The sequence below is a fragment of the Dermacentor andersoni genome, chromosome 8 (assembly GCF_023375885.2).
Source record: "Dermacentor andersoni chromosome 8, qqDerAnde1_hic_scaffold, whole genome shotgun sequence".
Lineage (NCBI taxonomy): Eukaryota > Metazoa > Arthropoda > Arachnida > Ixodida > Ixodidae > Dermacentor > Dermacentor andersoni.
The window spans coordinates 134,001,483-134,027,904 of NC_092821.1; the positions used below are offsets into that span (position 1 = coordinate 134,001,483).

At 45.5% G+C, this 26,422-nt stretch overlaps 1 protein-coding gene across 1 annotated transcript; it reads right to left on the reverse strand.

Moving 5' to 3' along the window:
* Positions 1–5,001: 5,001 nt before the first annotated feature.
* Positions 5,002–15,613, reverse strand: LOC126525747 (juvenile hormone acid O-methyltransferase-like). The gene is made up of 3 exons (XM_055067815.2): positions 14,970–15,613; positions 7,749–7,914; positions 5,002–7,009 (listed from the first exon to the last, which is right to left on the reverse strand). Exons 1-3 carry the CDS (start codon positions 15,468–15,470, stop codon positions 6,837–6,839), a joined length of 840 nt encoding a protein of 279 aa, XP_054923790.1. The 5' UTR covers positions 15,471–15,613; the 3' UTR covers positions 5,002–6,836.
* Positions 15,614–26,422: the final 10,809 nt, after the last annotated feature.

Consider the following 26,422-nt stretch of genomic DNA (forward strand, 5'->3'; position numbering starts at 1 on the left):
CGTCTCGTTCACTCTATGGAGTTTATCTCAGTACATGCGGGAGGCTTGCCGCGATGTAAGAAATTGATGTGAAACGCAAATGATAATTGAGGGGTAGCCTATTGATCAGGAAAATTCGGTTCTGCGTGCCCATTTTGCAGATCGTCCAAATTGGTTATAAGTGAAAATAATGCAATGCACCGCCTCTGCTGCTATTCTTCCATAATTTACACGCCAAGGCTGCTGCATCGGACTAAGGCATCGACAATATTGCGACATAATAAGAGCTGTGCTCCGGGCTAATTCAATAGCTGACTGGAAGCTTAACTGAACATCTGAGACCTATTGGCCATTCTACATTTATTTGCTCCGAAGTGTCCGGAAAATAATTGAAACTTCTATATTTGACCAAGTTTTGAAGCTATATTTGGGGAGGGAAAGATACTGGAAGCGAGAGCTCTGCTTCTACTTAAAATTTACTTTTTTTGACAGAATGCCTTTATGAGATGAGCTGGGTCATTTTTTCATCAACATCCTCCGCTCACGAAATATTGCAAGAATAGTAAATGCTGAAAGAATGCAGAAGGAATACTTTTTAAGAGACAGCATCTATGCCGGTAATTCTGAGTTTTTTTTTCGTTGTTATGAAACTGATTTATGCTTTTAAGCGAGCCCATTCTAGTACAATCATCATCATCATCATCATCATCATCATCATCATCATCATCATCCTGTTTACGCCCACTGCAGGGCAAAGGCCTCTCCCATACTTCTCCAACTGCCCCGGTCATGTACTAATTGTGGCCATGTTGACCCTCCAAACTTCCTAATCTCATCTGCCCACCTAACTTTCTGTCGCCCCCTGCTACGCTTCCCTTCCCTCGGAATCCAGTCCGTAACCCTTAATGACCATCGGTTATCTTCCCTCCTCATTACATGTCCTGCCCATGCCCATTTCTTTTTCTTGATTTCAACTAAGATGTCATTAACGCGCGTTTGTTCCCTCACCCAATCTGCTCTTTTCTTATCCCTTAATGTTACACCTATCATTCTTCTTTCCATAGCTCGTTGCGTCGTCCTCAATTTAAGTAGAACCCTTTTCGTAAGCCTCCAGGTTTCTGCCCCGTACGTGAGTACTGGTAAGACACAGCTGTTATAAACTTTTCTCTTGAGGGATAATGGCAACCTGCTGTTCATGATCTCAGAATGCCTGCCAAGCGCACCCCAGCCCATTCTTATTCTTCTGATTATTTCACTCTCATGATCCGGATCAGCAGTCACTACCTGTCCTAAGTAGATGTATTCCCTTACCACTTCCAGTGCCTCGCTACCTATAGTAAACTGCTGTTCCCTTCCGAGACTGTTAAACATTACTTTAGTTTTTTGCAGATTAATTTTTAGTCCCACCCTTCTGCTCTGCCTCTCCAGGTCAGTGAGCATGCATTGCAGTTGGTCCCCTGAGTTACTAAGCAAGGCAATATCATCAGCGAAGCGCAAGTTACTAAGGTATTCTCCATTTACTCTTATCCCCAATTCTTCCCAATCCAGGTCTCTGAATACCTCCTGTAAACATGCTGTGAATAGCATTGGAGAGATCGTATCTCCCTGCCTGACGCCTTTCTTTATAGGGAATTTGTTGCTTTCTTTATGGAGGACTACAGTGGCTGTGGAGCCGCTATAGATATCTTTCAGTATATTTACGTACGGCTCGTCTACACCCTGATTCCGTAGTGCCTCCATGACTGCTGAGGTTTCGACTGAATCAAACGCTTTCTCATAATCAATGAAAGCTATATATAATGGTTGGTTATATTCCGCACATTTCTCTATCACCTGATTGATAGTGTGAATATGATCTATTGTTGAGTAGCCTTTACGGAATCCTGCCTGGTCCTTTGGTTGACGGAAGTCTAAGGTGTTCCTGATTCTATTTGCAATTACCTTAGTAAATACTTTGTAGGCAACGGACAGTAAGCTGATCGGTCTATAATTTTTCAAGTCTTTGGCGTCCCCTTTCTTATGGATTAGGATTATGTTAGCGTTCTTCCAAGATTCCGGTACGCTCGAGGTCATGAGGCATTGTGTATACAGGGTGGCCAGTTTTTCTAGAACAATCTGCCCACCGTCCTTCAACAAATCTGCTGTTACCTGATCCTCCCCAGCTGCCTTCCCCCTTTGCATAGCTCCCAAGGCTTTCCTTACTTCTTCCGGCGTTACTTGTGGGATTTCTAATTCCTCTAGACTATTCTCTCTTCCATTATCATCGTGGGTTCCACTCGTACTGTATAAATCTCTATAGAACTCCTCAGCCACTTCAACTATCTCATCCATATTAGTAATGATATTGCCGGCTTTGTCTCTTAGCGCATACATCTGATTCTTGCCAATTCCTAGTTTCTTCTTCTCTGCTTTTAGGCTTCCTCCGTTCCTGAGAGCTTGTTCAATTCTATCCATATTATACTTCCTTATGTCAGCTGTCTTACGCTTGTTGATTAACTTCGAAAGTTCAATCAGCCGCATGCCAAATACGTCACCGTCTTCTGACAAGACCGCGCGGATGATTATGTTCAACGACTTTGTTTTAAATTGCATTTAACTAATTTTTTTTTTCAAATTCGCGAATTCTGCGTTTAAAAAAATGGAAAGAGACGTTGTAAGATTGGAATAAAACTGCAAAATGTCCCAGGGCTATACAACGAGAGCCCTTTATATCCACGTGGTTCAAGACAGCAGGCAACTGAGTGCGGGTACCACAGCGTGCTCGCAATGACCCCAGAAAATCTCTCGTGTCAGAGAAAACTATTACCCTTTCTCACTACTAAAACAGCTATACCTGCCGTGAGCAGGCACTGGGTACGTGGGTAAAGACGCATAACGGAAGACAGTTGGCAACACCGCCTTGACGTTCCCGCAACAGTTAGCCCTAACGTCCTGGATATTGAAAGAAACATTGCAAGGTTATTTGGTTTGCTCGGGGAAGAAACAGCGTTCTTATGGATTATCTTTATTTGCCCCGATAGAATTCAGTAACAGAATTGTCTCAACAACAATTTACAAAACTGCATTAATCATGAACTTTGTCAGGTACAGACTTAAAGAAACCCTTAATAATGACTTCATTTTGATTTGACGTATAGCCATGATTGGAAGCGGGACACGCAGAAATGCGATGCCGCATTCCCGTGTTGGAATCCGTTTAAAAATAAAAGCCGGGATGTGCATTCGTGCAACATCCGCTAATGCGAAATAAATAAATATTTTACCTACTTGTATATTTCTGTGCGCGGTAGGAATTAATTCCCGCTTTGTCAATCAAACATGTCATCCATTTTTCAGGTACCGCTGGAAAGAAATTAGCTGCCTCACAGGCCTGTATAGAAAGGACCATGCCAGGGCTGCCGATTTATGATCCCAGTGCTCGGCGCGGAAAACACGAAGCCACCTGAACATCGTATCGTGCCACATGGCTAGGAAGGCTATACTGTGTGGTGTAGTGGTGCTCGCTGGTCTCCAGATGTGCTTTGCCGGTGAGACACCCCTCATGTGCACAGGACATGTTCACCTCATGTTCAGTTCACCTCTCCTTCACTCGTTCAAAAATGTTTTTTCTCATCATCTTTCAAAATGTCAGTTCTTTTTTATTCTTTGATCCTAATAGGGTGCTTCGCGGTGAACAGTGGGTTATTTGTTTTTGTAACTTTCTCTATGTTTCCATGACCTGTTCATGCTCGCGTTGTTCTTATACTCACATGAACACTTTTTTTCTTTTTGTTCGCTTTTCCCTGTGACCTTTGAACTTGTTTCTACACTGCTTTCTTATACTCTCATACGGCTCCTTTGTGCATGTTATGTTATTTCATTACGTATTGTTTAATTTTTCTTGCGCCAAGGTTGTGGTAGAGGCGGCCCTTTCGGTGCCCAATGTTCTGATTATTCTTAGCTAATAAAGAAGAACATCTTCGGTCCTCATTAAAGCCTTGCTCTTTCCTTGTCGTTTTACCTTACTCCTTACTATCGTCTACAGTATATTTATTGTGGGTGTACTTGGCATTACTTTATGCAGTGAAGTATTTACGCGGATCTGCAATTTGCCCAGATAATCCTTTCAGAGTTTAGAAGGCCAGTAAGCTGTGAGTATTTGCCTTTCTACTGTCTTTGCTTCATGCAACGTACTCAAGTGCTTTGAAATGCACCCCCGGCTAACTTCAGCTTTTCAGTCAGTTCCATATTTAAACTTTCTTTCTTGTGGGAATCCTTGAACAGGTCGCTGAAGAGAGCAAAATAATTCAAGCAAGATTCTGCGTGCTAATTGCTATGTTGAAATCGATGATATGGAAAGGAAAACAAAACACTTACCAAATTAGTGTGATAAAAGGTATTTAGTTTCTGGACTTTAACATGCGGGTCTCGTTCATTAGGAAGTTAGTGAACAAGGCTTCGCCTGGATGCCAGAATGTCTAGCCAATTTGACTGCATCACTTTGGTCGGCGTTCTTAGAATAAGGATAAATTTACTAAGACCATTCGTGTATTTAGTTGAATATGGCTGCTAGGGCTAGAAATAAAAGCTGCATTTGCAGCAGCTTGACAAGTCCGACGTGACCGAGGTTTACAATGAAAGCTTCCTGTTTTCTTTTCAGCAATACGTAGTTACTATGATGCCGGTAAACTCGGTTAACCAATGTATGTTTTCAGTTTATATAAGCGTGTAATTCAATGTGCCTTTGTCCTTCAGGAGAAGAATGTTCCAAGGGCGAGGCTTTCAAGATCGGTCAGAGCAGCAGCTGCGGCGAGAAAAAGTGCGGAGACCCAGAGAGTGGACCAAAGCCTCGCACGACAGACTTCGTCAACCGATGCTTCTGCGAGGGTCCCCTCTACCGAAGGCAGAGTGACGACAAGTGTGTGCCCAAAGAGGATTGCTGCACAAGTCGCGACGCTGTTCTGGATAGCCGAGTTCTTGTCCTCAGCATATCGACTGCTGAACGATGCCAATGAAGAAGAAAAATGCAAAGAGAAAAGCGCGTTATATTCTTTCAATGTCTTTATTACGTACCACGTCTGTTGGAATTGAATACAAATATTGTGACGGGATATGATGCGGTGGTTCAACAATTCTTCTTTCTCATTGGAACAGAAAGTAAAGTGATAATTCGTAATACCTACAAGAAAAATGGGCAGGCGGCGCACATTTTAGTTCCAAGTTATAATTTGAAATCCTTGTTTTGAAGCCCTTTGTTTTCAAGGTTATCATTTGCGATTTTCAAAATTTTTTGTAAATATTGATAGCCATATTAAGCTATGTAAGACTAGACCTATAAGATGACAGATAAATTTGCTTCTTCTTCCTCTAAATGCACAAAATACACGAAGAATAAGAGTCCCGAAAATAATCAAAATGTTTTGCAGAAGCTTTTTCAGTAATAGGGGGCAGGCACCAGGTAGAAATCTGGAAGTATGCCACACCACTTATGCCTTCATTGAGAACTTGTTGAAGCTTAGTTGAAATTATGAACCATAGGCGAACAGTGCACTTGCTTGACGTGACGTGTGTGATACATTGCATTGGTCTGTTTGCTCTGACTGTGCTTTCAAAGGCAGTCACTACGATGAGGAGGCCTGTCATAGTTGCGTAGGTGCTAAAGTGATGGGAGTCACTTTTTATTTTGTCGCATGTTATTGGCGCAGACTTGCGCTGATCTGTAGTTGTCCCGTGGTACAGGGGCACGCAGTAACAACGTAACAATGTGCTATTACTCATTGGTCAGCCGCCACTAAAACGGTCTAAGCCTACGCCCCCATTTCCCGTGCAGCTTCTTGAGCTCAAACCGAAAACAGGCATAAAAGGGTCCACTAGGAATTGAGGAATTTAGGATGGGCGAATTTATATTGACACCTTGAAAAACAGCCGACCTGTAGTTGATGCGTACAGTCCGAATCTCCAACCGTCAACCGATGCACACGAAATGAATTCGAAGGGTATTAGTCTGCTTCTTCACTAAGATCCATTAAAAAAAGTTCCGGCACGTGGACAGGAGCGTTTGCCTCTGCTTTCTAATTGACCAGCACCTATTGCAAGCTGTGGCAATATAAGATCTAATATGTCTTATATCAAAAGCACCTACTACAGCAGCAGATGATTCAAACTCCATTAAAGCCGCGTGTGCAACCGCTTATATGTTTACTCACTTCTTTGCAAACGTCGGGATAATGTCATTGGGCCCTGGAACGCCAAAAAAACGCTCATTGTCTTTTATGCGCACGCGACAAGAGCTCACGAACACTGGGAACTCTCCTCAGAACGTCAAGCTAGTGGTACCTACTTATGTGTTTGCTGCGATTTACAATCTAATCAGTACACAGAGTCACTAGATGGTAACGAAGCCTTGGGAACTAACGTAGGGTTATGAACGAGAGTGGGCGAAAGTGAGCTAAAGTGAGTAAGCTGTACTCATTTGCTCCTGTAGTTCATTATCTCTCTCACTCACTCACTCACTCACTCACTCACTCACTCACTCACTCACTCACTCACTCACTCACTCACTCACTCACTCACTCACTCACTCACTCACTCACTCACTCACTCACTCACTCACTCACTCACTCGCTCGCTCACTCACTCACTCACTCACTCACTCACTCACTCACTCACTCACTCACTCACTCACTCACTCACTCACTCACTCACTCACTCACTCACTCACTCACTCACTCACTCACTCACTCATGGGAACGCGTGGACACGGCGATCATAGAATACATGAGGATTTTACAAAGCATGAAGGGCAACATCTAGGGACAGCGCTATTGGACTTAAAATTTATTCTCAAAGACTGTGACGCCCATTGGAAGTTCTGTATTTCACCCAGAGGACCGACGGCCGTGAACGACGTAGAACACAAATTTCATTACTATTGGCTCTCCCGGGAACGTGCGCAACTTTCGGTGCATCAGTTCTGCCCACAAATTGCTGAATTCCTCCCTCTCTTCGGGGGCGACTGCCTCCTTGAAGGGAAGAACTGTCAGGACCATGTCTGAAAAGAGAACAGAATACAAGATAAATAGTAAGTGTTTTACCACTCCAAGAAAGGACCTCCTAGTCAACGTAAACAGCTATAACAAATGCGCGTCGCAGATTGTTCGATAAACACACAAAAAAAGTTAAAAAAACATCATGCAGAAGAAATTGATAGAGAATTCATTCACAGAAAAGCTTTGAAGCTATTGCAATACCGATTTGAGTGGTGTGCACGCCGATATACGGCCTCCGAGATCGCAGAGAGCACAAGTGGGCGTGATCTCTGTATCCCTGGTTCCGAGCCATTGTCAACTAGTTCTGAACATGAGTTAGCACTTCTGTTGACATCAAAGAACTCTCCATATCATGTTTATTATAGTAGTTCAGGAGCACCTCGCCATTCCTAACTGACAGCCGACCTTCTCTAAAAGCTTGCTGGGCTTCTGCATACAGCCATACCTTAATCTAATAACTCTACCCGCCGTGGTTGCTCAGTGGCTATGGTGTTGGGCTGCTGAGCACGAGGTCGCGGGATTGAATCCCGGCCACGGCGGCCGCATTTCGATGGGGGCGAAATGCGAAAACACCCGTGTACTTAGGTTTAGGTGCACGTTAAAGAACCCCAGGTGGTCGAAATTTGCGGAGTCCTCCACTACGGCGTGCCTCATAATCAGAAAGTGGTTTTGGCACGTAAAACTCCATAATTTAGTTTTTTTAATCTAATAACTTTACATTAGCCTTGAAGCGCGGCTTACCGAGAAGAGAATCCATGCTGTCATACTTCCACGAACCATCACGCACTTCGCAGGAGATGCATTCCAACCCGCTTCCACGTAATGTGTCTCTGATTTCGGCTTCAGTCTTGGCTGCTGACTTGACGCAATCGAAGTCGAAAGAGGCGTTGACAATTGTTCGTGGCTCCTGTGGGGTAAGCCGCGCGTTCAGGTACCAAGTAATGACAGACTGGCGCTGAATGCACGAAATGAGTCCATCGGGTGTTGAGAAAATATTGGCCAAGCTATTTGTACGAAAGAATAGTGAAAACTTACCGGGTCCAGCGTTTCTGGACATGAGGGTTTAGTTCGCGGTAGTGCCACCAGGTGGCGTAGTGACCTTAATCTTTTTAAACTTCCCGCGGGGACGTATCATGGCGTGAACGAAATAAAAATAAAAGAAACGCTATCCATGCGCATTGAACTTTACCACAAAGCCTTGTCCCGCCGGGGTTATCAGCGTTCTTGATAAAGAGTGGCCGCTCGTCGACTGGAAATTACTTGCCATCCTAAGAACGGTTAGTCGCGATGAGGCAAACGCAGCGGTGATTGATTCCGGGCTTTTCACAGGCTTCCCGAAAAGCAGTTACGGTATTTTTCTTATTTTTCTTCTTTTTTAATGCTGCGAAGTGAATGGGCTAGGATAATCGTCAGAAGCACTTCGCGGCAGCTTTAGCTCGGGCCTAACTCCGATATCATCTATTGAAATACAAGTAAAACGCAGAAACGCTTTTTTTTGAGATAACCGCTGGGCCGGTTTTAATGAAATTTGTTGCATTTGAAAGAGGATGTTAGTTTCTAGTGAAAGTGTGACACAGAATTTCGAATTAGCTCTGGTTTTTTTAAAAGGGATTGTCAAAAATTGGTAAGCTTGAAAAATATAGAAGCACGAAGCTTAGAAATTCACAGCCCTGCACCTAGAATAGATATTGAAGTTCTGTAAACTGTATCTATGAGAGCATCCAAAGCTGACAAATTTGATACGTTGATTTATATCTTACGTGACTTTTTCAGATTGTTTACACGGGTTTCGTAAAAGTTCTATTCACAAATTAGTGGGACTTTTGAGAGTCATGTATAATATATCGATTTTGTCCGCTTTAGGTCTCCTTCTAGGTGCAATTGACCAAATTCTGATATCATTTTTCATTGCTGAGTTAAAGACAGTTTCGTTTTCTCAAAATATGCAATTGGTACTAGTATTTATTAAAATTGGTGACATAAAAAAATTCGCAACCAAAAGTAACTCTATTCTCAATTTTTGCTTTAAATGCAACAAACTTCATCAAGTTTTGTGCTGTGGTGGCTGAGAAAAACGATTTCTCAAGTTTCATGTATTTAGATACGAGGTCCGAGCTGAAGCTTTCTCAGCGTCGCACAGCGTCTACGAGAGGCGCCGTCGTGGACGGCTTTCGATTTTCACCTATCGGTTTTGTTAAGCTATCCCCTATTATTTTCCTAGCAACCTTGCTTTACTTACTGATGACCTACCGCAGTAGCTGTAAATCGAGAAAGATGTTCTTAGCAGTTAAGATGGACGCATGAACAAGTTGGTTTTGCACCTTGGGGCAAAATGTATGACACAATAATTGCGCGAACTGTTTCTTTGTCGTCGTCCATTATAATGCTATGGCCGAAGCTGCCCACAATGTCACGTCACATTTACTGGGCGCCGAGCCAGGTACACCTTTGGCCATGACATATACTACTTGCATTTAGTTGTCAAAGGACTCTGTGCCGTCACAGTTATTCACGCGCGTGAATGATAACCACTATTTAAGATTACTGTGCAGTAATACATGCAGGATTTGTCTGTTCTTCATATTGTCTACTATATTGCCGTTCTGCCTTTAAAATATAGCCGCAATGGAGACTAGCAGGTATCAAACGCCAAAAAGGCTGCCCACGTACTCAAAGGCCTTGCGCACAACACAAGAGTTGTACGACTGTCGGGGACATCATTAAGGAATATTGGCAGCTCGAGGAAGGTGACAGTCACCACATGACAGAATTTGTTCGCTTCCTCATTGCGCGAAAATGAGTACGAGACTTCAAAGAATGACACCGTCGAGTGCAATGTAATTAATGTGATGGAGTCCGCGTCCCAAATTTCAGGCCCGTGCCTCGCCCTGCAGGGACTCACCCTGTAAGACTGAGAACAAATCATCTCGCTTGTATGTGTAGTCACACTATAGTTGCCAGACGCTGGCGTCGACCATAGGACCTACTGGACCTCTTTTCAACGTCGACATGTTTGCACAGCGCAGAAGACGAGGACTGAAGGAAGAACACAACACAGGCGTTGTTCCTTCAGTCCTCGTCTTTTGCGCTGAGCAAATATCTCGATATTGAATCACCAACTCGCCCAAGCTTCTACCTTCTCTTCAACACTTGCCGACATTCTCGTCTTATTTCGTACCATCGGGTTTCAGCAGAACTCTTTCAACATCCAATTTATTTCTCCCGAAATTTGGCTTCCCTGCCAACGTACCTTATGATTTTTCATCCTTAAGTTTTTTTATATTTAAATTAGTGCTGTCCTGAGATTTCCATTGGTTACACCTTCGCCAAGATGCCCGCATTTTTGTCGGCCTCTGTTCATGTATTGGGTCATTTTTGAAGGACATTGAAACCATAGCACGCCCCGCTCACCATGCTGCTCAGAAAGTCATTTTGTTTTTCTGAGACCGTCTGCATGCTTCTGTCTTTTTTGCCGTTCCTCAACGTCCTGAATTTAATACCAATTGTAGCTCATTTTGACGACAACGTTCCCACGGAAGTCGGCAATCACGCAAAGACCATTGGATTGAAGCCGTTTAAATCAAATTTACCATGGACCCGACAGCTGATTTTGCCTTCTTCGTATATAACTATTCCACTAAGGAACGCGATCGTTAAGCGTATAACTTCACAATCTAGAATATTATGCGGATATCACACACTGTGGGAATCGATGTAAGCGAAGCTCTCTGTGCTGTTTGCTTTGATTGGCGATATTCAGCGGTGGCGGTGACTGCGAATGGTTCATTTCTTCGGCGTTTGATGCAATACGAGAATAGTGAGTTGATGGTGGATGTTACCTTGCGTGTACCACTGCTGTTTGTATGCGTAGTACACAGAGCACACAGGGAGACGTGTTTGCTTGTGGCGTAATTGTGTGCCACTGTTTATAACCTAGGAGAAGGTTGAGCATTGTCATTGCCTCACATGGTCCGTCGCATCGCGGCAGAAGTGTTGGCAGAATTATGGGGCTGTACGTGTCAAACCCCAATCGAATTATTAGGCACGCCGTAGTGTCAAACTCCGGAAATATGGACGATCTGGGATTCTTTAACGTGCATCTAAATCTAAGTAGACAGGTGTTTTCGCATTTCGCAACCATCGAAACGCGGCCGTCGTGGCCGGGATTCAATCCCGCGACCTTGTGCTAACGACGCAGTTTACGCAGTACTTTCATCTTATGCGTATTTGTGAACTGGAGTGAAGGGCGGGAGAGTAACACGCCTTCCCGAAATTAAACATGCGGAATAACCGTTTGTTCCTCTCTCTCTCTCTCTCTCTCACACACACACACACACACGCACGCGCACGCACACGCACACGCGCACGCGCACGCGCACGCACACACACACACACACGCACACGCACGCGCGCACACGCACACACGCACACGCACGCACGCACGCACGCACGCACGCACGCACGCGCGCGCGCACACGCGCACATAGCTACGACGAATCTTCGCCCACATTTACATTTACAGACGCCCATGTATGCACACACGCATACACGCACTAGTGCGCGCGCATATTCAAACACGTGCGCACACACAAATGGAAGTACACACGCTGGCACGCTCAAGGCGTGCACAAACATTTACACTCCCTCTCCTTCCCTGTTGCCTCGCAAAAACATGCACTTGCAAACAGACTGAATGACACTCGCTCTGCAATTACCCTTCAAACTAAAGCTGCAATAAATCGCTTTACGGTTTAAATTTGGCGCTTCTTCAAGTCAATGTGGCCTTTCTCGAGAGGGTGAAAAACCGTTTGCTCATGTCGTGTGCCAAAACCGCCCATTTATGACCAAAACACTGCTTTAACGCACTGCCAATGTTCCGACTAAGTGCCATAAATGCATATGTTGTTAAAAGGGACTACCCTCTCAGCGCAGTCACTTGAAACTTGTCGATACTCAGCCGATCTATTTAAACAAAATTTTCAAAAATTTTGCTCATTCAGTTACGCATTTCCATTACCGTGAAGTTCCACAGAATGGTGAAGGTGCAATCATGGTACAATGTCCAAAATTCCTGAATATTTCCATGCCACAAGGCACGATCGTTTTTTGTTGTTTTCTTTTTTTAATGTAACACAAGGACATGTGCATGCTTATTTTTATGTTGCCCAAGGAATGAAATCTGATATAAAAGCGATGACTTAATAAATGAGCAACCCATGGCCACGTTTTAGGAAGTAAAAATAGAAACTATAATATTTGAAGAGCACTCCTGAAAAAACCAAAACCAGATCTTGAGTTTTTTGTTTCGGCCATCTGGTGGGAGACTAAAACTCAGTACTACCTGCCGTCGGAAAAAAAAAGACGCCACGCAGCACGGCATCGAACCACTGCCAGCATGACGCGGAATGATAGGTGCAACCAATTAAACTACTAGACCACGGATTCTGCGATTCCACGCGTGATACACTCGGGTTTTTGCAGATACCACGTGAATTTGCACGACCGTGTTTCAAATCGCTTTTGCGAACAGTGTTACACCATGTGTAAAGAGTCGCGATAGCATCAATCGAAAGCTGAGTCTCCGGACTACATACGCTGTAGCGGCTTTCACGATAGCAGCCGTAGCTTTATCACAGCGACCGATTTCATCTCGAAAATCGATTGCAAATTTTTATCGTTTTTTAGGCTTCCATTGCTGAATCTTTAAGCGCCCTGGGAACAAAATTCTAGTTTTCCACAGTGTGATCACTGCATTTGTCTTGTGTGGATTGTCTTCTAAAGCATAATCGACCTGCCGCTTTAATTATTCGCGAAAAACCCGCTCATTACATTGAAAACGCGCTAGCTTTTTGTCGCGGCCACTTGGGGCGCTAGTTGGTAAGTGTCCAGAAAAGCTGCATATGCTCAGCGACAACTAAGTAGTTATGGCGTCAAGCGCGGCACCATCCCCGCTGAAACTGTGCACATTCTCTCCACGTGAGACAGTGACATCATCCTGACCATCATCATTGCTTTGATCAGCAGAAAAAAAAACATTGTGAGGTTTTACATGCCAGAACCACGATCTCATTATGAGGCACGCCGTAGTGGGGTACTCTAGAAATTTGGACCACCTGGCGTTCTTTAATGTGCCCCTAAATCTAAGTACAGGGTGATTTCGCATTTCGCCTTCATCGAACTGCGGCCGCTGTGGTCAGGATTCGCTTTCATCATGAAAACAAATTCCTCAAGTTGGCTGTCACCTTGAATGTTGGGTGCTGGCTTTCTTTACTGCCCTTCGGCACTACCTCATGAAGTGGCTAATAATTGAAACACGATGTGGACACCATAGAAAGACAGAATTGTGCGTATTCAGTTACGATAAAAGGCAAGATAAACGGAGTTTTGGTTCAATCTAGTGCCTGTGAGGCACTAAATTCATCTGGTGCAGCCATGTGACTGTAGTCATTCTGTGGCTAGAGAATGATGACAACGTTATTGATTTCCACTCAGATTCTTCCAGTTGAAAACTCTATTACAGAAAGAGAGAGAGAGAGAGATGGCGCAAAAAATTTTGGTATCGAAGCTTATTATCTAAAGCAACTGTCACGTAAGGATCCTGTACTTTACCCAGAAAAAGGGCATTGGCAGATATTGCCGAGGACTTTTCAGACACAATAACTTTTATAACAGCTATCAGAAATAAGTGGCGACTTAGAGTTGCGGAATGCACTCTACATTTCGGGACAAAAGCGTTCGATTATTTGTAGACGCACTACCTGCAATCCCAGCTTGGCATGACAAATCATGGATTAATACTCTCATAGCCGAATCAAATATACGCTTGACAGATCAAGTTGTATGCAGCGTTGTGTGATCGGATGCTTTGGGAGTTTCCGCTTATCGTACATTGATGAAGTGGATGAATGTATACTTGTGTCGATGTTGTTTCTGAGCCATGCAGGAGAGCGGGATCTCGTATTTTTGCGATAGCAGTTATATGGACACTTCAGGCGTATTACTACCGTTGTCACCTTGATGTCCCGCATAGATTCCAAGGGCAATAACATCGTCGCCGCGCGCCATATTCTGTATGTGCGAGCGAAAGCTTGTGAGGGTGAGCCCATGATGATGGCTCAATCTCACGCGCGCAAGGTAGGAAAGTGGGGACGAAGCGCATCGTCGTCCGTCGCACGCAAGGCTCAAGGGGGAGGGGAGGGAAGCGAGGAGCGATCTATTCCTGCAGCAACTGCGTATGGCACGGCCGCGCAGGTCCTATGTTAAAAAGAATCTGCGATGGCAACAGAGTATAGATGCGCGGGCGGCTAATAGCTTCGGGGGCGCTGTGTTGTTGCCGCTTCGTTTATGTTGAAGCGATAGGCAGCAAGAAGGTCACTTCGCTCACAGTTGCTGACGCGCTTCCTCGAGCCAGCGTTTCGACAGCAATTGTCTGTGGTCATCGAGTGTGATGTGCTCATGTTTGCTTCTGCGTGCGTGGCATCATGCATGCTTGTTAATTTAGCTAGTAAGCGAATGTTTACAAGTTTATGCGGCCAGTGAAACTACTATCCTTACTTCGTATAGCTGTGTACTACTTTAAAATCGCAATCGGTACTTCGCATTTCGGCTGAAGCTGCATCCTTTATTTTTTTACGTACGCTGATCAATTCTCAGTGGAAAATAATAAAGGAACCAGAGAGATTAGAAATATCATTTGAAACAAGTACGTGCTAAAGACAAGAGTGACTCTTCGAGCCGCAGTTTGGTGTTGTGTACTGACCGCAAGCATGATCGAATGAGAAATAGCAACTAAAAGTGATGGTCATACTCTGTGTAACGTGTGTGTGCAATTTGTAAGTTTATCTTGCTATCTTGCATTAACAATAATTTTATAAGTTCTTGCACAGAAGTCGGTAATAAAAACATGACAAATGCATAGTACCACTACGGTTTCTTCAAGTATCGGGTGAGGGGTTAGCTTACCGGTATCTGGCCTTTCCATTTTGGTGTCCTGTACACATCTTCCCATACGTCTACAAAATCGAAGCTGGAGAAAGCGACCACCAGGCATTCGCTTCCGTCGTTCAGCAACTTGGCGATGTTCGCGTACGCTGCCCTTTGGTCCTGAATCATGTGGAACGCCAAGAACGAGAAGACCCTGTCGAACTTTCCATACGTTTCCAGGAACGGCTTCAAGTCGGGAGTGGTGATATCCAGGACGTCGTGGACGATGCTCTCATGCGAACAGTGTTCGCGCGCGAACTCGACCATGTCAGGCAGCAGGTCTGTGGCCACTACCCTTCTACAAGGTTGGCAGTGAGGCAGCAGAAATTGCCGCGTGAAGTGTCCTGTACCGCATCCTACTTCTAGAACTTGGTGCTCCTTGGTTAACGGACCTTGGAAGCATATATTCCTTAGGACTTCATCGTTTATCTGACTGGGATAATGGCAGTACTTAGCGTAACTGCTTGGGCTGAGCTTCATCGTTCTCGGAACCTTCTCAGCCGCCGCAGGAGTGCTCCTCTCCACGCTGGTCTGTGACAGAATGGTGCGGTGGTCCCTTTTATTCTTTATAGGCGGGCACTGTATTTTTGAACAGGCGGTTGGGGTGTCGGAGTACAGTACAGTTGTCTGGCGTTATCTCCGAACGCGCTGTAGGGGACATTGCAGCAGTCGTCTTGTTATCATAGCTTTGAGGGGTCGACGACAGGAATAGACACGCACTTGAACAAAAGATGTTTTTCTATGAACGCTAAGGGCCATTGTGCGATATAATTCAAACTGCGGCTTCGAGGAGAACAAACTGAGCAAACATATACTGAACAAAAATATAAGCAACAGTTGCCTTGATGGACCGGTGACGGAATAGAGAAATAGAAATGTCGAAACCGCAAGGTTTAGTAACCATGGGAGAACCATTATGTACAAAAAAACACTCGATTTCCCCTCAGGAGGAGGCGGAGCAAAAACTTTAGTGAAAAAAAGAAGACACGCAGCTGTATTTGTGCTTGTGCGGGGAGGCGCCCTGAGTGCAGGACTCCTGGGGCTCTTGGTGTCTCCCGGGCATGCCGCACCAGAAGCTGCTGGTCACGAGGGCATGAGCCAGTCAGCATGGCCTACCACTGCTCGGGTTATCATGTTATCACGTTATCCGGGCGCTTCGGTGCTCTCCAATTAATTCAATTCAATTCATCTCGGATAAACCTACAACGCCTGGTAGCCTGTGGGATGTGTTGATACGGCCCAGCAGCAACGGCCTCTCCTGCCTGTTATCGCTGTTATTGCTTTGCCATTCGAGCAAAACTGTCATTAATAAAAGGGTGCAAATTTACACACTTACTTGTCAACGTGCAACAGAGGCGCCACTTTTCCTAGGACACACCTTTGCATGAAAAAAAGATGCTGGTCGGCACTCTCGGATAAGGCTTCTGTAAGCCGACATTATCGCTCAAACGTTATGCGTCTCTTTTACAGCGAAGCTGTTTTTGCGGACCCCGTGACGTCGTTGTCTGACTTCGCTAAAACTATCATCATCAGCAATGGTTCGAGCGACGATGTCTTCCTCCACAGCTTGATCGTTGGTGCCACTCGGTGCTATGGCGCGAACGCGCCTGTCATCCTGTTCCCGCGTTCGTCGTCGTCGTCGTCTTGCACAGCTGGCTCCATTTCCACTCGTCATTCCAGCGTCGAGAGAGAGATATAACTTTATTATGTCCTTGATGGGGTTCATGGATGGCGGAGGTCGGGAGACTAACCCCCAGTCCCTCCCTTCCTCAGACGGCGGCCAGTCCTTGCTTTCTGGCGGTGTCTTCGGCCATCCGGACGGCCCAGAGCTGCTCCTCTGGGTCCAAGCTGAGCAGCAAAGTCTCCCACCGATCGGCCGTAGTTATGGTGCGTGTGTTAGTGCGGTAGGTGTTATCTGGGGCATTGCCAGATAATGTGATCGAGGTCAGCGCGGGCCTCGCACGCTTTGCAGAGTGGGGAGTATGCTTCGAGGTAAATGCGGTTGTAAAGCACGGGGTTCGGGAAAGTTCGCACCTCAAGGAGTCGCCCAGTGGTGCATTGATATTTATTCAGTGTTTTGTGTGCTGGGGGGTAGCGTAACCGCTCTCTGCGGTAGCGGAGGAGAATTTCTCTGAACGTGACCATTTGGTCCCGCGCGTGACCGCGATGCAGAGCAGAGAATTTCAGTTCTGTCGTCGTAATGGGGAGGCCGCGTTTACGGGGGTATGATACATTGCTTAAGATGGTATGAGCCATTCATTGTCTTACTTGCACAACGACATAGTTTGGATTCGACGCAGGATCGAGGCTTGCGCTCGAGTGAGGCTTGCGTTTGGAGGCGGGTAGATTCGCCTTTTTTACTTGTAGTAGTTTGTTATCTCGTGGTATGTCGTCGGTGCCTCATCCATGGGATTCGAGTCGGAGGGGCACACCTCCCGGTTGATTAGACCTCGGGCTACCCAGTGCGCCTCCTCATTCCCTTGATTCCCCGAATGGGCAGGGACCCACACGAGTTCAACAGTATTTTAATTTGTACAATCCCGTAGGACTCGCGCTGCACAGACGCTTACACTGCCTGTCGAAAAGTTGACGATTGCCCCTTTGGAGTCGCTTGTGATAGTTTGCACGGAGTTATTCATGATGGTCAAAGCAATGGCAGTCTCTTCCGCCTCCACGGTGGACGCTGTTTTTATGGTCACGGCGTTGAGGTACCTCCCTCTCCGGTCACGACGCTCACTACGTAAGTTTGGTGATTTTGCTTTGCTGCATTGACATAAACGGTGTGCTGGTTGCTTTGGTACCTTTCTTGAAGGGCCTTGGCTCTGGCAGACCGCCTCTTGTCCTGTCTCCCAGGGAGCATGCTCTTGCGTAACGGTTTTATAACCAAACGGCGTTTGACCGCACCGAGTAATGTTGTTCTTCCTGCTGAATTCCTAACGGGATTGGCTGGTTATAATTACCAACGGGCAATGGAACCCAATATGTCAAAACTGCATAAATCAAACATTGGCTACACAAAATCACATTCTTTGGGGGTGCGAGGGCTTACCCCCTCCCAGGTCACTCCTGCCAGCTCCCTCACAACAGACGTGGGCGGAGCTGCTCAGAACGCCGGATCAAAGACTACAAAAAGCCCTCGTTGCCTGGGCCGGAAGGGTCGCTCCTCGTGAGGGGCCATCCTAGGACTCGAACCTGCCAGATCATAACTGAGCAGAATCTCAATAAAGTTGTTACCACCACTTACCTGCAGAAGCTAGCGTACTTGGCGCTCAGCAGGTCATCAACAGGTTGTACCTGACCAACGTCAAAGGGGGATTGCCGATTCTACCACGAACAGGAGAATGTGGACCGGTAGCTGGCACATGAATTCACTAGACTTCGCAAACGCCCTCTGAAGAATTTGACAAAGGCTTGCCTAGAAGGCGTTACATTCGATCCTGGAGAAGTTACGTTGGCATTTCTAAACGTCCGTTCTCTAAACAAGTCTTCTCCCTAGATGATTTATGATGAGGTTCTTCAGAAAGTGCCTGTCATCTGCCTCACGAAAACGTGGAATACCAACATGCCGCAAGTGCATAGATTCACTGTAAAAGTGGCCACGTTTGCAACTGAGACCAGCTGGAAGATTAGAAATGTACCTCATGCTCAAAAAAAAAAAAAAAAGCACGAGCACACACATTGGGAGAAGCCGGAAAAAATGAAAATAAGGTGAAACAATGATGAAACAAAAGATTTACAATATAGACTGCTTGCGAATTTTGTCTTGCATGGTGTAACACTCCCTGTAACACAGCTTCCTTGCAGCTTCACCGTTCGACCATCCTCGTACTGGAAGGGGCGTTGATTTTTGTTTTATGCGCTGTTCCTTTGAAACAAGCGCCATCGACGGCAAGCTTACCACTGTCAATGACACCTGAGAACGAATGTCTCATTGTTTGCGAGCGACGTATTGCTCGACGTTTATTTTTGCTTCACAGGTTAGCTAACGTCCTAGCGAACTTCGTGGACGCTCGTGACACGAGTACTGAGTCGAAATAATTTTTTTTAGCTAGGAACGGCACGCCTCTATTTTCCAGTTAGCCTAGATTTAATACCGCTATAGGGCAAGAGCATTTCGGCTGCGCGTGGACACTATACTGGCGCGCGCTCTTTTACACCCGAGGCATGAGCGAGCTCTGGCTTTGCTTCTGCCGAGAAGAACCTGCGGGAACTGCCATTTCATTTAATTTATCGCTGCGATAGTAATTACACGAGTGCTCGAGGTGCATTTGCGACGTCGGCAACTTCGCAGTCACAGTAGTGCTGCCCCGCTGGTGACGCGCGTGGCTCGTGTGCGTAGAGAGGACCCAGAATAGCGGAGTGCGTTTATCTACAAAAGCGGCGAAGCTAAGCGGGCGCTCAATCACATACACTCTAAAAACAGTTGCACCCTCTGGGGTGTATATTTGTCCCACAACAATAATCGTCATCTGTCTTGCCCGCGTTTCCTTTCTTTAACGCTGCGAGCCCGGTACTTCCCAATCACGAACGGCATGCGCGTTATCAGTGTGACGCAGCATTCGCGACAGGAAAGTAGCAAGCGCCGAGTCTTCAAGAAAGGAAACGCAAGCAAGGCAGACGACGATTATCGTTGTGGGACAAATATACACCCCAAAGGGTGCAAACAGTTTTTAGAGTGTAGTTGGCGTAGCAAGGGAAGCGTTCTGCTCTCCGCTGCAGGCGTGGGCATTGTGCACACGCAGTATATAAGAACATTGGCGTTCTCGCTGAGCTGCTATGTGCATGCTCTGGTTTGAGAAGAGCAGCTGTATAGGGTTGAGATCATGGATTAAGAATCGAGATTTGCCCGACACGTTTGGTGCCCGGTGCTTAAAAAAATATTGGCAGTGGCTTAGCTAGGCTATGCCAGGATATACGTAGCGAAAGCTAAGGCATAGCACGGTTACCCTTGGTTAATCTTGACTGCAAGTAAAGGTTAGTCTGGTTGTCTGGCTATGTTGCGGCGTTTAGCCAGTCATTCGGCGCACTGTTCGTCTGTTTCCTGGGCGATTCGTTTCCTCTTCATCTCGTTCCGATGTCGATTCCAGGCCGCCTCCTGCTTATCAGATTTCTCGCCGTCCATACTGTCGCCTCAACTGTGGTTGCGGCGCACGCAAACTCTCTTTTTCAATCCTCCGACATGTTATTAGGCATGTGACGCAGCTGGCAAAGCGAGCGGAGGCAAACGCAACGACGAGGAACGCTGTGTGACGCCATGTGCCTCCTCGGAGCACGGCCACGGCGAAATCGGAAGTTCGCGGTCAGTAAAGCTTTCGCTTCAAAAAAAATCAATGCGCCCTTGTTCGGGAGCCCTGTCGCAGCACTGTACGCAGAGCGTTAGCCCTGAAGTTTACCGCGCGTTCCGACAATCACGCGTTGGGCCGACACACTTGGCTTCAATGGCGTTGCGCGATGCTCACTCCTAACTTCTTCGTTCCTCCACGTAGCGGACACTCCCCTAGAGCCCAGCGGCCGATTTCAGTGCAGCGCTCAAACCGGCAGGTATGAATAACTGAACCACTGTACCGGTTTCAATTTTGAGCGCGCAGTTTGAATGCTGGCTAGTACGCATTACGCCGGCTGCGCCAATCGGTGCGGCATTTGTTTTATTGCGAAAGCAATTGCATGGAAACTCCAGGCGCATTTCTGCTGTCACCGTCGCCAGCATCGTGATCAGTATAATGTCCAAGGGCAACAACATCGTCGACGTGCGCAGTATGCTGCATGCGCAGGTGAATGTGTGCGAGGGTGAGCCGACGATGGCGGTTCAATCTCGCGCGCGCAAGAGAGGAGGCCGGGGAGGAAGCGCGCCTTCTTCCGTTGCGTACGAGGCACCGCGGGTGGGGTGAGGGCTTCTACTTCGGAAGCCGCTACGTATTGCGTGGCCGTGCGGGCTCAATCTTGAAACCGATCTGCGACGGGGACAGAGTCCACTGTGCGATGTGTTTTCGCTGCCTCGTTTGCGTTGAAGCGAGAGGCAGCACGAAGCAACCGCTTCGTGTTGTTCGTTCCTTCAAGTCTCGCGTTTCGCTTGCGGTAACTTCCCAAAATCATGAAGCTGCATTCCCTCGCTGCTTCTGCCGTGCTTTCTCACTCCAGCTCCATTTCGATGGGGTTGAAAGGCAAACGTTAAAGAACTTTGGCCGGTCAACGTTAATGCCCACTACGGCACACCTCATAACGAGACTGTGCTTCTAGCACGAAAAACACCGGAATCGTACCTTCTTTAAGGAAAAGCGATCGACGAGTGGTCTTTCAAGCACCGACAAACACGATGTTGAGCTTAGGCAATCAGACGAGGACCCCGTGTATTGTGCCGCGAGTTATCACTCCTTACCGCTTCGCGTCTTTGTTATCGCGTTTCTCCTTTCGCGGGTAAACGCGCTCGCGATATCAGATAACGCACACTTCTTGAACATCGCAGTACTTTCCAGCAAGATGAGCCCGTCGTGAACCAGTATCCTAGGTTCGCTTACAGTAACAATTGCGGCACGCTTTCAATTTCACCTCATCGCCACGAGGACATCTGGGAAATTCAATGACTCGTATACATACAGGATGTTCCACGTCATTTGTGCCAAAATTAAAGGAATATGCTAGTGCCACGTAGTGGTACTAGCAGTATAAGCTTATTTTCCAGGTTCAACTGGAGGGTTTTCTGGCAAAAAGCTTGACCATGTCCAGAAAACCCCTACAAGCAGTAGCACACGAGTGGTACAGAAATCAGGCGCACATACAATAGTTACAGTAAATAAAGAGAAAAACATTGACCAGTTTTACATATAGTCTAATAATCTTTGTACAAACATTTAAACAATAAAATAAAAAAATAGAAACGCTCAAATGGTCATAAAAATGTTCAGAATTAAATAATAGGAATAATCAAGCAAAACATTAAAAAAAGACATAAAATCAGATTTCCGCAAAATATTTCCGCAGCTAAGCTTTGTTTCATCCTATTGTGTGTTTATACGTGTTTAGAACATGGGGCAGGTTGTAAGACAACATTTGTAATTTATAATTAGTGCGAAAACGTGGTATATTCCATCCAATAATAGTTCTTGTGTGCATGTTAGCATGACGCATGCCCAAAGATGCCAGAGTCGAATAAAAATCTGCAATGGATGCCGTCGAAAAATAAATTTTTGGAACAGCTTAAAGTGATACAAATAGTTGACCCGAAAAATGTTATGTGCTTCAAGAGCGCAACTGAATAGAACTGAGGTGATGTTGTTTGCTGTCGCTTGGAGCAAGTCATATTATTCTTTGCATCTTGCGTAATTAGTGATTATGAATTTATGAAATTCTTATAGTATCATCCCAGCAAATTTCTCAATCAGAATATTGTAGGCGATCATGCAAAACTTACGATCCACTTTCAGATTATTCTACATTTCCTGTATAACTTTCCCCCTAGCGTTGAAGAAAGCCCGGAAAACACGAGAAAGTGCCCCTGGACCAGTCGTGCGGCACTTTTCACCTGATTCTGTAGGTTTCTTTCAGTACTGAAAAAAATAACTTTATGTAGCACGTTAGAGCAACACAAACAAATTTGACTTTGATTACGACATTTGAGAAGTAAATAATTAATAATAACGAATTACGTAAGTAGGCGGAATGTACAAAACCTAGTCTCACGTGCTGCGAGTGACGGCAAACGAACGGTCTCTATGTTCTGTCCAGCTACGTGGCACTCGGTATATATTTAAATTTTGGCGCAACTTACGCAGGACACACTGCATAAAGGCCGGTGCATACGCAAGTGGCCGCCACTAAATTCGAATACTGCCAACCGTCTTTGTTGCTAGCGCCACCGGTGAGCTCTGTGTTAGTTCAGAGGGCGCAAGTTTGCTCAACAAACTGTTTGCAGTTCCTGCCTGGGCATCATCGCTGCTGCGCCACAGTGTTCAACACGACATAGATGATCACTTTACTATCCCTAAAACCAGATCGAAGCCAAGCATCGAAACGTCACGGAGTTAGACAGGACCAGTGCTTTCCGCACCGTCTACTGCAGTGCCTTGTGCTACGCCTCCACTACACGATTCCCGCTTTGTTTTCCCCAATAAGAATTTGTTGGGCTTCCTTAAAATATATTGGAGTGCCGCACCCAATAGGCGGGTCCATGTAGGGCACGGCTCGTGTTAGGTTTTGAAGGGTGCGCTAGTTCTAGAAATAGAAATCGCCATTCGGGCAGCATCTACAGAAGAAAATAGAGTGGCTGATTGCGCACTAAATCTTGCTTCGTCGATGCATTCTCCTAAGGCCTTCGTTTGTGGCATTACCAAACGCTACAACTATGAAGTGTGCTCGTAAGCTTTGGCCAAGCAGGGTGGTTGCGAAAGTCTGCCACACTGCATGTTGTACAATTGTCCTGTGAAAGTGAAGGTGCTGGGGAGGCAGACAGTGCTGGGTGGCAATGGCTGTAGAATGTGACACCCTGCTATAAAGTTACGCACACGGCGTGCTTAACCAACAAACATTGAAGCCTAGGAAATCATTAGGGAAATTACGTTTGTTCAAAATTGAAGGGTCAAAATGGTAAGATAAAGGAAAATGAAAGTGAATAAGAAAAGAAAAAAAGATCTCTTCGCCGCTGGGAGCCATACCCAGACCTTTTGCATTGTGCGTGCGATGATTTTGTAAATGAGCTACGGAGACGGCTCTACCCCATACACTTACTTGGGTATTTGTGCATGTGGACAATATATGAGACCCTGGAACAGTGTTGTAGCTCCCATGGCGGAGGGAGGATGGTCTACATTCGTTGCCATGAGAGCTACACACTGAATCAAAGGAACATTCTTGCTTATTTTTGTCGCATTGTTTTGTTGGATTTATGTGGCAGCGTCAAAGTAAAAATCCAGCCCTTCAGTTTTCTGTCTTGTTCGGCCCCTACCCGCCGCGGTTACTTAGTGGCTACGGTGTTGGGCTGCTAAGCACGAGGCCGTGGGATCGAATCCCGGCCACGGCGGCCGCATTCGGATGGGAGCGATATGCAAAAACACCCGTGTACTTAAATTTAGGTGGACGTTAAAGAACCCCGGGTGGTCCAAATTTCCGGAGTCCCCCGCTACGATGCGCTTCATAATCAGATCACGGTTTTTGCCACGTAAAACCCCATAATTTAATTAATTAATTTAAATTGTTTGTCCCATGAAGTTTATCTTAGCACATGCAAGTGGCTTGCTTCGACGTGAGAAATTGATGCGAAAAGCAATTGATATTTTAGAAGTAATCTATAGAAAGTAATGATTCAGCTCTGCGTGCCCACCTCGCAGATATGTCACAGTGGTTAAAATCTACTGAATACACCATCTCTATTGCTACTCTTGCATTATTGCCAACCGTGATGTCACAGATTTGGACGGCGTCTGCTCGAGGCTTGTTAATTTTCTTATCGGTACAGATGGGCTTCGTTGTATTGTTCGTTCACTTACCTTGTATTTTCTTTTATCACTTTAGAGGGACACTAAAGGGTAAAGTGATTTCAGCTGTGCTAGTAATTTACCCTTCCACAATACTAAAACAGCTTTTCTTGCCAGGACAAAATACGCATCACGGAAGACAATTGCTAAGACTGTCTTGTAGTTCCAGTAGTATCTGGGGGTGACGCCACATATTTTGACACCGTCTGCTCAGGCCTAATTAAATCGTTGTAGGTAGAAGTGAATTACATTGGATTCTAATATGGCAAAAGGCTGAGAGTATGAAGTTTCAACAACTTCTGCTCAACCATAACTGCCGAAATACGAAAAATTACCTTGTAATCCATGACGTCACATTGACGTACTGGTATTGGAATTTGGGCAGAAAATTTAAAAATGAAGCTCTTAACCTAACGTTGTCCTCTAAAATCAACATATTACAGCGAAATCAACAAAACTAGCGTTCTTGAAGAATATTTAGTTAATAGAAACTAATCGAGTGTTTTGTTTCTTTTTAGCGTCCCTTTAACATTTTTCCCGTCCCATTTAACTTTGGATCCGAAGTACGTATTTATTATTTAAATACGACGACATTCTGGGGTTTTCTCGATAAAGAAACACCGTTCTTATAAAACGACTTCATTTGTGCCGTTAGAATGTAGCGTCAGAAGTCCCAACAACAATGTACAAACCTGCATTAATGATGAAGCTTACCAGGTATAGACTGATAAAGAATCCTTATTAATAACTTCATTCTTATCTGACGTGTAGCCACAATTGGAAGCGGGACAAGCAGAAATGCGGCGCCGCATTATCGTGTTGGAATCGGTTTAAAATAGCAGGCGGGATATGCATTCTTGTAATATCCGCTGATGTGAACGCTGATACATGTTTTGACGGCCGTACGCGGTATGAATTCCTGCTGTGTCAATCAACCGTCCCATCCAGCTGCTAGGCATCTGTGGAAAGAAATTAACTGCCTCACAGGCCTGTATGATCCCAGTGCTCAGCGAGGAAAGCAGGAAGCTACCTCTACATCGTGATCGTGCAACATGGCTATGAAGGCTCTTCTGTTTGGTGTAGGGATGCTCGCTGTTCTACAAATCTGCTTTGCCGGTGAGACACCCCTCATGTGTACAGTTTACTTCACCACTTCTTTACTCGTTTAAAAAGATATTTGCCATCATCTTTCAAAATTTTAGTTATTCTTTGACTCTAATGGGGTGCTTCGTGGGGAGCAGTGGGTTATTTGTGTTGGTAACTTTCTCTATGTTTCCATGACCTGTTCATGCTCGCGTTGTTCTTATACTCATACGAACACCTTCTTTCTTTTTGTTCGCTTTTCTCTATGACCTTTGAACTTGCTTCACTGCTGTTTTCTTACACTCTGTGAACGCTCTTCTTTTGTGAGTGTTATGTTATTTTATTACGTATTCCGTATTTTTTCTTAGCCAAGATTGTGGTAGAGCTGGCCCTCTCGGTCTCTCATGTTCTCATGATCCTTAGCTAATACAGAATGTCTTCGGTCCTCATTAAAGCCTTGCTGTTTCCTTGTCGTTTTACCTTACTATCGTCTACAGTATATTTAATGTGGCTGTACTTAACGTTACATTATGCAGTGAAGTATTTCCGCGCATCTGCAACTTGCCCAGTTAATCATTTCATAGTTCAGAAAGCCAGCAAGCTGTGAATATTTGCCTTTTAATGGACTGAATGACTTCAGTGTTTCTACTATTTTTGCTGCATGTGGCGTACTCAAGTGTCTTGAAATGCGCTTCCGGTTAATTTCAACTTTTCATTCACTTCCATCGTTAAAGTTTCTTTTTTTGGGAAGCCTTGAATAGGCCACAGAATAGGGCGAACAAATTCAAGCAGAATTTTTCGTGCTAATGATTATCTTGAATTCCATAACTGGATGACACTTCGTCTGGACTGGAAGTAAATTCGAGTTACGCAAAGGAAATC